Source organism: Copadichromis virginalis, linkage group LG15 (assembly GCF_057382275.1).
Source record: "Copadichromis virginalis isolate Kocher_CV1m ecotype Utaka linkage group LG15, C_Virginalis_male_GT1.1, whole genome shotgun sequence".
Classification (NCBI taxonomy): domain Eukaryota; kingdom Metazoa; phylum Chordata; class Actinopteri; order Cichliformes; family Cichlidae; genus Copadichromis; species Copadichromis virginalis.
In genome coordinates, this window is record NC_140632.1 from 18,240,706 (window position 1) to 18,256,298 (window position 15,593).

Sequence of the window (15,593 nt, forward strand, 5' to 3'; positions counted from 1 at the left end):
CTCTCATGATCACTTTTATTACAGGGCTTCCTCTAAAAGTGATTCTTTCTCTCTGCATGCAGAACTCAGGCCTCACTTCAGTCTGGCCTCAGAAAGTGATGCAGCCGATCAGGAGGACATCGATGATGACGGCGAGCCGGACAGAACCTCCACGCACCAGAGCCGGGCGCCTCCTGGCGCCGCTCACGATGACACGGTGGCTACCTCGGGAGTCAGCACACTCAGCTCCACCGTCTCCCACGAATCCCACAATGCACAGCGCTCTGTGAGCATGGAGCTAGGGAGGATGAAGCTGGAGACCAGCAGGTAGGCATCTGGTTGAAGGCCGTTAACAACAGCATAGGACTTCTTCATTTAACCATAGTTTATCCGTTTTAACCTGCATCTCTCTGTTTTATTCCAGGTTGCTGGAACAGCTGCTGGAGAAGGAGAGGGAGTATCAGTCCATCCTGCAACAAGTGCTGGATGAGAGAGAGCAAGAGATCAGACTACTGAAGCTGCGAACTGAGCCTGAAGGTCTCTACTTTAGTCTGAATTACTTTCTCACACTCCTTTTGCTGCTTCTGGTATTTTTAGTCTGTCTTTACTTTTTAAAGCCAGCTATTTCTCACTGAACAGACTCGACTTTCACTTCTGACTTTTAAATCAAAATGTACTTTATACTTCCTAGAGCCAATGTTAATTAAAAGTTTTTCCCTCTAGTTCAGTAAACAAATTAAACAAGCCATGACAGGAACAATGCACATGAACAAAGCTTTCTTATCACATACCGGAGGTGTAAATTAAGTGACTTCTAATTTGCTGGTCTGATCAGCTATTCCAATATCCAACTCCGAGCTGGTGATGGGGGGGTTGATATCCACTGATGATGGTTGCTTTTCTGTAAGGGTAAAACTCATTATAAGAAATTAGTAGAGCAGCTTTAAACAATCTCAATTATTAGGCAAAGTACACTAAAATTAAGATATTGTCATCCACTGTGGCCATTTCTCTTATACAGAGGCTTTTATCTGACCAAATAAGAGTACGCGTCACCTTGAAAGCAACATTTAAGGAGGTTTAAGAATATTAAATGTTCAGTTTACACAATTGCACAAAGCTGTAGCGATAGTGACTGTGACTTGTGACAACAAGGTTGCTTTTTTGTAGAGAAAAAGCAGCATATCCTGTTACTGCAACAGTTACACCTTTACAAGCTGCTTTACAAGCAAACAATCATGGCAAAAAGTTCCACATGAGTGCTGCTGTGAAATATGGACCTAACCACCGGGACATCATTTATTTGTTCACCTTCTATTTCACAGCCTCAGTTTTATCTGTTTTAATGTCTTATCTGGTTTCTTTTCTCGTACGATACATTAGCAGAGTGTCAATCAAAAGGTAGCTATGTCCAAAAACACTTAAACTCTTTAGGAAACTACTTGTTGAAGTGAAAACCAAAACAGAAGCACAATACTTTCTCATAGATTTCTGTGCATTCTTACTTTATCCCCCCAGCTGGCCACTTGAAAGAACGATGATTAAAGCCCAGACCCAGCAGCTATGTCCATCTGATACATGCGCTTCCTGTGTGTACGGCATGTTTGATCTGTCATTAAACTGGTTGTTTTGTTAATGTTTAAATGTTTGTTTTATGGAGTGTTCTCAAAATCTACTCTGTTAGACACCCCCACATCTTCGCATGACCTGGAGGGACAGAGGAGCCAACCTGCAGAGAGACGTGACGACCCAGAGCTGACCAGCTGGCTGACACGTTACGGTGCTGACCAGGATGCCATAGACAGGGTGGGTCTCTGATTTTTTTGTTGTTTTAACAAAGCCCTTTTTAGGATGATGCAAGTAAAGAAAAACATTTCTGTAAATGTAATTTTCTCCACTTTGTTTCTTTAGATACTCAATGAGGAGTATACATTGTACGACATCCTTCATGATGTCACAAGAGATGATCTGAAGAGTTTAAGACTGAGGTAGAAAATGATTTTTTTTTTCTTTTACTTTTAAATATTTCTATATTTGCTTCATATTTTGTGTTCAGTATTTAGTCCCCAAAATACGTGCTGAAACTTGTACCTGACAGGAAGAGAAACAAGGGGGTTAAGATGGGAGCGTTGCATAATGGGAGTGTGTTGTTGCATTTCCTGTTCTTACACAAAAGTTTCAGAAGGCAGCTTTGTACTTCAGCAGTTCTTTGAGGCTAATCTATGAAGGACTTAATTTATCACAAATTCTGTAAATCTGTTTATAAACCAAAATTTAATTGAATTTGCAGGGACCTCACAGGTCAGTAAGATACTGTTCTAACGTGGGCAGTTTGGTTTGGACGTAGCTATGTTGCCATGCTCAGGTTGTGACGCTTAACCCGATGTCTTCTAAAATGTTATTAGGATGAAAATAGCTCTGAATAATTACTCAAACAGGTCACACCAACATGAATATTGATGTCTGCTACTGCAACAGTTTTCACCTCCTCTTTAAAGTTTCTTTGCAGCACTGCAGGTCCAAGCATACTAATTATACTGCGTTCAATTTAGAGTGAAGCATGAATAAAACAAACTACTATGAAGTTCTTATTGGTTGTGTTTGATATCTGGCGCCACACTGTGGTCATATCAAACATTCAGCTATACACACCATATCTACTAAATTGCTTCAGGGTATCTCTAGGTCTTTTTTGTGTGATTGTATGTTTTGGGGTGGGGGTGGTGTTCCCCTCTGATGTTGCTGCATTAGAGGGGAACTTACTGTCTGCACATCTGACCCACAGGTTGATTGAAATTGTGTCATGCAACAGGACAATGATCCCAATCACAAAACTTAATCCCAAATAGAATGGCTAAAAAAGCAGGAAAGGAATCAATAGCCCAGTCAAATTCCAAACCTCAACCAGATTGATGAACTGAAGTAATGTTGTACCGATAAAGTCATACAGAAACATTAGTTATTACACCACAGAGACCAGGGAAAACTGTCCTTTTCATGATCGTACAGTCTTAACTCTGTGTGATCTGTGCTCATGAGTCCCTCTGACTCTCAGTACAAAGTAAACCATTTAAAATATGATATTTTCAAGTAGGTTGACAGCTGATGGTTTCTTACAAATGGTATAATATTCATTGGTGTGTGCTTTAAGCTAACAGTATTTTGTTTGTCTTGACAGAGGTGGGGTCTTGTGTAAGCTATGGAAGGCCATCACAGACTACAGGCAGAAGCTATTCTAAGGCCTTAAGTGGTGACAGCCACTCAGAGAAGCCAGGACTTTTTTTTGTCCCCAACAACTCCTCTTTACCTCAGCGTTTATAAAAGCAAGATCCTGGAGAAGAAGCTGTGTTGACCATGTTCCACCCACACAACAATCTTCTGGAGTATTTTATAATTTTGAAAACAAAGAGTTTGGATATTAGGTCATTTTGAAAGTAAAAATTAATGAGAAGTGCCACTAGTTTTGTTATACCTGATGGACAGGGCACAGCTTTTGTTACAGGTGTGTTTAAAATGACAGCTGGTAGGAAAATCTATTATTGAAATCTTGAAAACTGTCAAGAAAAACATTTTCTCCTGTCTTTACAAGATGTGACGTTTACAACTGATCGTTTTCTAATACAGGCCTGAGATACAAAATACTACATTCATCTGTACTGATATTTTTATCATTGCTTATCTTATCACTACTTTATTTAAATGTGTTTTAATTTAATTGTTATAGCAATCTGAAGGATGTCATTCCATGTACTGCTTTTGTTTTTTCTTTTATTTTGTTTTTTGTTTTTGTTTTTCAAACTGAGACTTATTTAAATTGTCCATGCTTTTTTTTTTCCACTTTTCCTTTTATAATATGAATCTACAATTTTATTTTTAAGAAATATATTATGTAAATATAGTGTTATATAATTCTATGTGGATGACATTTATGTACTTTGAAAAAGACATCTCTAAACACAGTCAAATCTCCATGTAGATTGGACCAAGTTTGCAATGAGCACATGTGAAAAATTAATTCTGTATTATTGTATTTTCTAGTATCACAAATCATAGATCATACTCACTTAATTGACAAAATTGTGTTTATCTTGCTTGTGTTGTGTCAGCTTCATTCAGTCAAATATATAAGTTGTAATGAAAAATTTGACATGCAAACAAACTTCATATGGAAGAACCTTGATGTACTTTTTTATTAATATTTTAAACCATAACATCAGAAATTGGGGGGGAATCGGTGAGCCTTGTGTCTGTTTTGTTTCAGATCTGATTCAAGATTGTTGTGATATATTGTTAAAATAAAACTTTTCATCTTGAAGCTGTGAAGGAACTGTGTTAGAAGTGTTCTTCAACAATTCACTCTAAATGTGGGAGCAGGGGGCTGATAATGAAAGTTGTTCTCCATAGTAAATTAAACACAAATAACTGTTTTGTTTTTTTCAAAATGAATAAAAAAGGCACTGCCTCTGTTCCAAAAGAGTAATTTCTGCACTTATCATCTAGAGGAAAGGTCGTTCATTTAGAAAAACAAAATGTTAACAATAAAAAGTTAGGACTTACTATATGAATCATATACAGGGAGTGCAGAATTATTAGGCAAATGAGTATTTTGTCCACATCATCCTCTTCATGCATGTTGTCTTACTCCAAGCTGTATAGGTTTGAAAGCCTACTACCAATTAAGCATATTAGGTGATGTGCATCTCTGTAATGAGAAGGGGTGTGGTCTAATGACATCAACACCCTATATCAGGTGTGCATAATTATTAGGCAACGTCCTTTCCTTTGGCAAAATGGGTCAAAAGAAGGACTTGACAGGCTCAGAAAAGTCAAAAATAGTGAGATATCTTGCAGAGGGATGCAGCAGTCTCAAAATTGCAAAGCTTCTGAAGCGTGATCATCGAACAATCAAGCGTTTCATTCAAAATAGTCAACAGGGTCGCAAGAAGCGTGTGGAAAAACCAAGGTGCAAAATAACTGCCCATGAACTGAGAAAAGTCAAGCGTGCAGCTGCCAAGATGCCACTTGCCACCAGTTTGGCCATATTTCAGAGCTGCAACATCACTGGAGTGCCCAAAAGCACAAGGTGTGCAATACTCAGAGACATGGCCAAGGTAAGAAAGGCTGAAAGACGACCACCACTGAACAAGACACACAAGCTGAAACGTCAAGACTGGGCCAAGAAATATCTCAAGACTGGTTTTTCTAAGGTTTTATGGACTGATGAAATGAGAGTGAGTCTTGATGGGCCAGATGGATGGGCCCGTGGCTGGATTGGTAAAGGGCAGAGAGCTCCAGTCCGACTCAGACGCCAGCAAGGTGGAGGTGGAGTACTGGTTTGGGCTGGTATCATCAAAGATGAGCTTGTGGGGCCTTTTCGGGCAGTAGGACTGGGAGTCAAGCTCAACTCCCAGTCCTACTGCCAGTTTCTGGAAGACACCTTCTTCAAGCAATGGTACAGGAAGAAGTCTGCATCCTTCAAGAAAAACATGATTTTCATGCAGGACAATGCCCCATCACACGCGTCCAAGTACTCCACAGCGTGGCTGGCAAGAAAGGGTATAAAAGAAGAAAAACTAATGACATGGCCACCTTGTTCACCTGATCTGAACCCCATTGAGAACCTGTGGTCCATCATCAAATGTGAGATTTACAAGGAGGGAAAACAGTACACCTCTCTGAACAGTGTCTGGGAGGCTGTGGTTGCTGCTGCACGCAATGTTGATGGTGAACAGATCAAAACACGGACAGAATCCATGGATCCATGAAAAGCGCTGTATAAATCCAATCCATTATTATTATTAGTATTATTACTCCCTGTATTTCTCTGCTTATTTCCGTATTGTGTTTACCTTACATTTCACCATTATTGTATGTTTACTCCACTACTTAATATGTTACAGAGATCATTTTCAAAGCTTTGCATGTTTTTATGGCCTTCGTATGCCAGTGTCAATTTTATCTTTATAGAATAGTTTATTACATGTTAACTCAATGTTATTAAAAGATTAACAAAAGAAATAAACTGTAGCCCGACAATGGCTACTGTTAGCTTGAATGAAATGAAAACAAAACTTAACACACACTCGGAGAGCATCGTTAACTGTAAGACTGTGAGAATAAAACTCTTTCAATGCTATTTCGGCAGCTTGTTCCAAATAACAGCAACACAGTAACTAGTAACCACTGAACATCCAAGGTATGGACATTGAGGCTGTGGACAGCTACAGGTACCTTGGTGTTCATCTGAACAATAGACTGGACTGGACTCATAACTCAGACGCCCTCTACAGGAAAGGGCAGAGCAGGCTGTACCTGCTGCGGAGACTCAGGTCGTTTGGAGTGGAGGGTGTTAAGATTCAAAAGTTGAGAAAGGGTACAAGAGGTGATCGAAAAATAACCACACTGGTCCGGCCGGGTGAAGTCAAACGAAGATTTTAATTCACACGTGGGAAGATCACTGAACACAGCAATTGATCTTCAACTTACTAAAGCACAAACAATTATTTTATAACATCAGGGTTTGTTTACTGACGCCCCTTCATGCGTCACAGATACATTTTATACATAGATCAGATCAACATCATCATGACTTTTCACCCAGAAAATCATCTTCTATTTTCATGGCTAGCCCTTCCTGTCTACCTTTCAGTTCTTGTCTTGTTCCTCTTTCTTGCCGAGACACCAAGAAACGGTTCCTCTTTTACCAAGACAATTTTGCAGTTACCGCCAAACATAACTAACCTCTCCTCTAAATAAATCTAATTTAAAGTGTGTGTGTGTGTGTGTGTGTGTTGACCTCACATGCTCTTTGTGTCACCTCTTCACCTACTGTCTGTGTCTCGTCCTCAAATGCTCTTTCTCAATTCACCTGTTGCGCTTCTGACCTTTTACCAGACCAGAAGCTCACTGAGACTATGTGTATGTCTTCTACTAAATAAATGTTTTAACCAAAAACCTCTACTAAAACCTTAATACAAGAATATGAACATATAAAAGATAATAAAATAAACTGATATAAGTGTTTTGTAAGCATGTATTGCAATTCCTTCTATGTTCTAGTTTTCCCTCAGCATGTATCACCTGAACAGTCACGTCAGTGAAGCTTAAAACCTTTAAAGAACCTGAACATCAACTCAAATAAGCACAGATATGCAATATGTATAAAATAGTTATAACTGCACCTGAAATACAAAGTTAATATCATCATAAACATCCTAAGGCCATCTTAAAGCTATCTGTTACATTGTTAAAGCAATGATCATACTGCAGATTATATTATGCTGGTAAAATACTTTTCTGTTCATCCCTACAATCCCCCTTTCGACCTCTGGCACACCAGAGGTCGATACATAGGTTGTTGTTCACTCCTCAGTCCACTCGACTACTTCCAGATCCATCATCGGCATCATGGACATAGGGGCCACCGCCCCAGGGTCCACTGCCTTTACAATCACTTTCTCTACCAACCTTCGGGCACAAGGAATGAGACAACAACCACAGGTCACCAAAATACCCACCAATACAGATAGAGACAACATAATTGACAGAACAAGCCCCTTCCACTTTCCCTTTTTTTTTTTTTTTTTACTCTTTTTATTTAAACCACCCCTTTTCAAACTCTCAATTTGTTACCACTCCTTTTTGTAGGCGCGGCGATCTCCTCCTAGGCTGCTCTTCTTTCTTCGGCCTTCCAGGTAGACTACTGGTCGGCCCGTTGCACAGGTGAAGAGGTTTATTCTGCCTCTGTTTCTTGACACCTGCGTTCTTTGAAGACGAATTTTCCTCCACCAAGCTCTCGTGTGCGGGTGCACACTGCGACCAGTGGTACCAGGTGTCGCCTTTCCCTTTCAGCTGGACTGCTGTAGCCGTCCGGGCGGTCACCTCATACGGACCAGTCCAGCGGGGCTCCTTCCACTTTCGCTTAATGACCTTCAGCCACACTGCCTTTGCGTCCGGGACCTCTCCGTTCCCCGTGGGTCTCTCACAAGTGACCTGTTTTGTAAAGCTGGACACAAGAGCTTTCAACTCATTAAAATATTCTGCATGAGACCTGTTGCTTGTCCTGGGCTGCTCCACCGGGACCACTGTCCAGGGTGCTGGAAACTGTCTCCCAGTCAGCAGCTCATAAGGGGTGAAACCTGTGGATTGGTTAACAGAACATCTTATGGTCATCAAAGCAATGGGCAGGGCTGCAACCCAATTTAGCCCTGTCTGCGCACAGATTTTAGCCAACTTGTTTTTCAAATTTAGGTTCATCCTCTCTACCTTTCCTTGAGATTGAGGATGATAGACCGTCCCGAACTTATGTTGCACTCCCAACATCCTCTCTACCTCTTGCAAATCTTTATTCTTGAAGTGAGTACCATTGTCTGATCTAATTCTCTTGGGAAACCCATGCCTTGGAATGTAATGATTGATTAAGCACTTAATCACACTTTTCGCGTCTTCACGTTTGGTCGCCCATGCTTCGGGCCATCCAGTCAGAACATCCACACACACCAACAAATACCTCACCCCACCTGGGCCTGTATCAATCATGTCGGTATAATCAATCACGACCTCCTCTCCTGGCCTTTCTGGCATGAGAAACTTACCAGCTTCAGGTTTTACTGCTGGCTTTGGGTTGTGTGCCCCACAAATTAGGCACGTTCTGGCCTTTTCCAGTATCATCCTTCTCAAATCAGGATGCCACCATCGGCACAAATTTCTCTCCATCTGTTTCACTCCCACGTGACCAAGCCCGTGAGCCTCATTCACCTTCTGTTCCGCCATTTTGACCGTTAAAGCGGGACGCCCATCTGGCCCCCTCCACAAACCGCCATCTTGCCAGGCTCCTTTGTTTTCCCACACCCCCTTTTCCTCTGGGGATGTCTCCTCCTGAGCCTTTCTAACTTCTTCCATGCTGTTAGTGCTAACCTCCTCTTCTGGGGTTACCTGCACCAGTTGTCTCTGTCCTTTGTAGCCCGCTGCTTCCTTTGCGGCTTCATCAGCTTTCTGATTTCCTCTTGCCACCATACTGTCTGCTTGTGAGTGGCCTTTGCATTTTATAATACTTACCTCGTCTGGGTCCTCCAGGGCCTTTTCCAGTTCCTCCATTTCCTTTTTGTGACAGATGGGTGCATTAGTGGCCGTTCTGAACCCGGCTCTCTTCCACTGAACCAGTTCCACATGAGCTGCTCCAAACGCATATGCTGAGTCAGTGTAGATGTTCACTCTCATGTTTTTAGCCAGCCTCAGGGCTCGAGTTAGGGCTATCACTTCAGCTCTCTGGGCCGACTGTTGTCCCTCAATTTTTCCTGCTTCTTTCACCTGAAACTCAGTTCCTACTCTACAGACTACTGCATAGCCCGCTTTCAATCCTTCTTCATCTCTGTGGCAGCATCCATCTGTGAACCAATCCTCAGCTCCAAGTATGGGCTCTGCCTTTAGGTCTTCCCTGATTTTTCCTTCAACCTGGGCTTTCTTAATACAGTCATGTGGTTCTCCTGACCCCATTAGGTCTGCCATATTTATTCCTTCATGTGTGAATATCAAATTTGGCGCCTCTAAAATTTTGCTCAACCTTTGTTGCGTCAGTGGAGTCATTGTGAATGCCTGTGAGTTCACATAGGCCACTACACTGTGTGTGGTAAGCACTTTCAGTGGGTGTTCCCTCACTATGTGTGCTGTTTTCTGAATTATCTTTGCTACTCCTGCTGCGTGTTGTGTGCATGTGGGATGCCTTGCTTCTGTTGAATTTAATCTTATGCTAACATACATAAGTACATCCCTACCTCCCCCTTTTTTCTGAAACAACACACCATTCACAACTCCCTTTGTTTCTGAAACATCCAGATAAAATGCCTCATCATAGTTAGGTGTGGCCAGATCTGTGGCTCTTGACAAATCCTGTTTTAGCGAAATGAACACTGTCTCTGTGTCCGGCGTCCAAGGCAACTCAGCCTTCAGATTTCGGACACCAACTTTCTTGATCAGGTCCCTTAAAGGGGCAGTTTTACCCGCATAGTTCGGAATGAACTGCCTGCTGTAACCTGTCAAGCCAAGAAAGGAAAGCAACTCCTTCACAGTTCTTGGTTTTGGATGTGTCAGAATTTGGTCCCTGTGTGTGTTCATTAACCCCACTGATCTGTGTGCAATCACCCGGCCCAGGAATGTTACCTCTGGCCGGACCAACTGCAGTTTTTCTTTGCTCACTTTGAAGCCACACTCCGCCAATCTGTTCAACACCACGAGCGATGCTGCCGTACAGGCCGCTGCTGACGGGGCTGCAATAAGAAGATCATCAACATACTGTATTAATGTACAGCCCTCTGGCAGTTGACATGGGGACAATGCCTCTTTCAACACCTGATTAAAAATTCCTGGTGAGAGTGCAAAGCCTTGTGGTAGGCGTGTGTACCTAAATTTGCGGCCTCTGTATGTGAATGAGAAAATGTCTCTGAGTGACTCGTGCAGTGGGAGACAAAAGAATGCATTCGCTAGGTCAATACATGTGAACCACTTTTGGTCCCCAGTAATTTCGGTCAGAGCCGTGTAGGGATTTGGTACAGGCACAGTGTCAGTCCTCAGTATGGCATTTATTGCTCTCAAATCATGTGCCATACGGTACTTCCCCGTCCCATGTTTTTCCACTGGCAAAATAGGTGTGTTCCAAAATGACCATGAGGGCTCAAGCACTCCTGCCTTCCACAGTCCTTCAATGGTTTCAGCTATACCTTCTTCTGCTTCAGTTTTGTGCTTGTATTGTGGTCTGTTAATTGGTGTGTCAGACTTCAGCTGGAACAGGACAGGCGAACAGTTAGCTAGACCTACATCTGTGGGCCCTGCGGACCACAAAGTACCAGGCAATTTTGAGAGCTCAGCTACTGCATCAGGATGATCCATTCTTTCCCTGCCATGTATTCTGGAGATTTCTTTATGTTCTAAGATCACTGCATCGTTGGACAAACAAGTTATGCGATATATTTTACATTTTGGTGCATACCAGACATTTGGAATTTGGGTGCTTTGCCAGCATGCGTTGTCCAGCGCCCGCTTGACCATTGGTCCCAGATCTCTTGGCCCATGACCCTCATGGACCGCCAATGTAATGTGAGGGGCTGAATCCTCTCCCACATTGTACCAAGGCAGTTGTTCATCAGTAAATTTCACAGCCGCGGCCACACCTTCTGGTCCAACATAAATGTTATGTGTTTGCACATTCCACGTCTGTCCCTCAAGATCAGACTGGAACTGTTCCCGATAGATATCGTTATCTTCCCTATCATAAAAGAGTGTAACGTGGAAAGGATCTCGCGGAGGGGAGTAGACGGCCAGGCTCATTATCCAGGGTTTCCATAGCTGATAATGTCTCAGAATGCCTTCTTCCACTAGCCTCCCCCAGTAGATTTCGGCAGTGGGTTGTTCAGAGTTCTGGACTAGATATTGAGTCTTTGAAGGTGATCCCAGACACGGGAATTCTTTTCCTCCAGGCAGAGTAACAATCAGTCCATCTGGTGAGCACATGATTGTGGCTCCCAGTTTCACAAGCAGGTCCCTGCCCATGAGATTTGCAGGCACCTGTGAGGACACCACATATTGGTGTTTCAAAGTCTGTTTTCCCAGCTGTGTCAATGCTGGATCTGTCAATGGCAGTGTCATCGGAATCCCGGAAAAGCCTACCACATTAACTGTGTGACAGGAGAGTGTTGCACTGTCTGGTGTGTCTTTCAATGTTGAGTATGTTGCTCCAGTATCCACCAGGAAGGGCAATTCAGTGCCTTCCACGGTCATCGACAGCATGGGTTCTGCCGTTCCCACGCTGTTCGGTTTCTCCGGGCTCCGTCAGTATTGCTCCCCCTCCCAGCCCCAGTCGGCTACTGGGTACTGGGGGGCTGGTGCTGCATTCGGGTTTGGAGCTTGATGTGCTCCCCTGTAAGCAGCTCTTTGTCTTGGGCCTCCTCGTGCCTGGGATCGATAGCCTCGCCCCTGATAGTTCTGCGGCGGTTCAGGGCAATCTCGGGCCCAGTGTCCTTCTGCTCCACATCTCAGACACGCAGTCCAAGACACACTGCCAGGATTCCCCGGATTCCGAGCCCTTTGTCCTCCCCTCACGGATCCACCACGCCCTCTCTGCGGTCCACCGGTCCCCCAATTCCCTACTGGTTGACGCTGCCTTGGTGCATTGACGGGCCAACGGTCATCAGGGTAGAGACCCGGATCCTGATCTGGCCAGTCAGACACAGGATCGGGCTGAGACCTTGCCACCATTATTTTCCTTGCGCTCTCTTTATCCTCTTTCTTTCTGTCACCTGCCTTGTTTCTCGCCTCCGTCAGCTGTATCTTTACCAGCTGCGCCTGTGCCTCCTCCAACTCTTTCTTTTGTTTGTTTGCCAAATCCTGTTCCTGCTGAAGTCTGTGGGTCACATGTCTCTCCCACTGCACCGAGTCTGCAACGGCAAAATCTGGGTTCTTTTCCAGGTCAACTGCAACCTGGTTGGGCAGCCCTGCCAGCACTGCCGAACGAAACCACGCTCTACTTTCACCCTCCTTCCCCGGATGTATTCCTGTTTCTAACAACCATTGTTCCTTTGCTTTAGCTAAAAACTCTCTGGGTGTGTTTTTGGGATCCCAAATAATTTTTGGAATGGCTCCAGAGTTAGGAGTTGGGTACTTCTCCCGGACTGCATCTGCTAAGTCATTCTGCACCTCATGGTATTGTAGGTCATTTGCATATCTGGTTGTTTGAGCTATCTGCTCTACATCTGCTAACCCACCACCCAGCATACAACGTCCGGCCAAAGCGCGAAAATCGCCCAGCGCTAATTCTTCTCCTTCGGTCAATGCGCCCAGCCTTCTCAACCAGCTAGCTCCTCCCTCAGTTATTGGTGGAAGTTGTTTAACCAATGCTTCCAAATCTCTCACCTTATAGGCGCGATAAACTGGTTCGTTCTTTGGACCTGCTATTAGAGGCAGATTTAAACCAGGGTCAGGAGCTCCTTGTTCAAAACTCACTTTTCTACTCTTCCTCGACTTTCCTTTTCCCTTTGAGCTCCTAAATATGGGCTGTCTCTGTGCTTGGTCTCTCTTCACACTTCTTTTCCTCAAAAGGCTTGTACTTGGTTGGGGCTCAGGTCCTCCATCTTCGTCCTCCTTATCGTCCTCTTCTTCTGATGACGTCGCACGGTCTTCATTCTCCTCTTCTGGCCCTCCCTGCATTACTCTCTGCTTTATAACCTCCAATGCTGTTAATGCCTCTATTAACGCACGTGGGGGCTCATGCATTTGTCCATACACTTCTCCTTCCCAATGTTCTCCCTTGGTTATCACTCCTTGTGGTATTTTGTCCTTCATTCTAGGGGTCCTTTTGGCCTCCCCGTCCTGCTTTGGCTGTTCCACTGTAGACACTTCGGCCCCTATTATGTTTCCACTATCCACCAAACTGGGAGGCGAGGTCGAGCCTTCATCTGCAGCTGAGGCTATCATTGTCCCTCCCATATTTTGGGACTGACATTCCACTGCCCTTATCCCTTCTTCAGGGATATTCAGGGGAGTAGTAGTATATTCAACATCTGCTATTCCGCCAAGGACAACTCCAGTCTGTCCATCAGGACCACGAACTTGTCCCCCTCCAAGGGTCATTACAGGCATGACATATGGTGGTGGTGGTGCACAACGTGCCAATTCGGCCCAAGGATATAGTTTCGGTGTGTAATACCTGTTAGCCTCTTCTACCTTCGGAGTCAAGTCCTTCACTTGGTCCTTTAGCTTCTTATTTTCCTCCTTCAAATGTTTCAAAGACTCCATTATACTCACCATATCTCCTGATTTTCCTGTGTCATCCTCCTCCTCAGTCATCCAGGAAGAGGCTGCCCTCCACAGGAGCAGCCACTTACAGCACCTGGCATGAGTTTCTTTTAGATCCTTAATTTCTCCTCTGGCTTTCCTGTTCACTGAATGTCCCTTGGACTCCTCTTCAAATTGTTTCAATTTCTGTTCACATCTCTCTCCTTCAGTTTTTAACACCAGGCTCAGAGCTATTTTATCACCCAGCCCTTTCTGTTGAGATGTAATAAGTTTGCTTACCTCAACCTCCATCGCTTGGCACTCTTTCTCTGCTGCTTTTAATGCTCCAGGTGAAGCCAAACGAATAGCTTTCTTAAGCTGTTCAAGCTGATCCTTCAGAGGTTTGCATCCCCTTTTCCCACTAGGTGTCGCACCCGAGCTGTCAGCCATTCTCTGAAACACAGACTTACCTCTTCCAACGGCGTTGGTCGACTCCACCTTCTAGGTCTAGGTCACCCAGACACGCTTAACTTTCGGTTTCAGTCTTCGTCTCGCTGTTCTCGCAACCACTGGCTCCTCTTCCCCTGCTCGGTGACACACAAAGTTTAACCCAGCACTTTAAACGCTGTCCTCGCGTTCTCAAGCGTTAACACTCAATCAAAATTATTCGCCCTCAAAGTGTTAATATATGACACCAGCAACCCTTATGCGCAACGCGCTCACCTCCGTATACTTACCTCTCCAATAGTTCCTCGGATTAGTGTTTTCCGTTTTTTCATTTATTTTAAACCCATTAACGGCGCTGCGCGTCCCTTATATACTTTACAGCAACACACCCTCAAGCGTCCCTCAACTTGTCCCGTACTAATAAGTCTAAAACCAAGAAATCACCTTTATGACATTATGTCAAAGCTTTCTCCATTTTGCGCAGCCTGCCACAGGTTTAACAAAAAAATCGCTGCCCGAGAAGGCTCCCACATATCAAGGTGGTCGTTTTCACAAACTTCCAGCAGACCCTCAAATAAACAAAAACAACGACCCAGGCAGGCTTCCAGTTCAGCCTCCTCAATTTCTATGCACACCGAAAACTCATGGGGAGATTCTTCTGTCTCCCCGTGTCCTACACAATTCACCTCCAAATGATCCCCTACAATTGAAATTTCAGTGTGGAATGACGCAGAGATTAACATTTCCTTATTTATTCACAATATGTAACCTGAATTTTCTCTCTCTTATCAAATAACAAAGGTTATCTTTAAAATTTGTTATTGAACTACTAATTAAGTTGCTTTGTATGGTGTCAGTGGTAAACTACCCCTAAAAAGTCCACTTTATTGCGTGTTCATTGAGTTACTTCTATTAAGGCTATTTAACAAGTTCAATTTACACATACTCATTAATTTGTCACGCTTATTAGTGGCTCATGGTTGCTTAAAGCCTATGTCTGACTTGACCACAGAGTTAGAGCATCATTCAATCCTCTCAGGATGACCACTCCTTTCTCTGCATCCAGTCAGCTCATGAATTAACAACACTTGCAGACTGTAACCCTTTTATTTTTTGTTTATGCCTTCAAATCCACCTTAAATCTTCTTACCTAAACGTTGGTTTTACACACAAACAATTCTTATATTCTATTTTGAAACGCTGTCACCATTCATATATTTACAATGTTATTATTTACTAAGCCAGCATTTTAATTGCAGACATTTATCCACATTTGCAAACAATAGTTATAGAGCTGAATGACACACAAAACCGAAAGCATAGTCCTCTCATGCGCTCTGCATCAGCTGCCTCATTTGCATGCACACACACTCTTCATCTAAGAATAGCAGCAGGCAGTCAGT

At 43.6% G+C, this 15,593-nt stretch overlaps 1 protein-coding gene across 1 annotated transcript in view; it reads left to right on the forward strand.

Annotated features, from left to right (window-relative positions):
* The window catches only part of map3k5 (mitogen-activated protein kinase kinase kinase 5), an 85,784-nt gene extending 81,482 nt beyond the window's left edge, over positions 1–4,302 (forward strand). Inside the window, exons 26-30 of the mRNA XM_085432287.1 lie at positions 63–306; positions 404–516; positions 1,664–1,785; positions 1,891–1,967; positions 3,158–4,302. Coding sequence (XP_085288413.1) covers positions 63–306; positions 404–516; positions 1,664–1,785; positions 1,891–1,967; positions 3,158–3,218 — 617 coding nt within the window. The 3' untranslated portion in view covers positions 3,219–4,302. The remainder of the gene's footprint in view (positions 1–62; positions 307–403; positions 517–1,663; positions 1,786–1,890; positions 1,968–3,157) is intronic.
* The last annotated feature ends 11,291 nt before the right edge of the window (positions 4,303–15,593 follow it).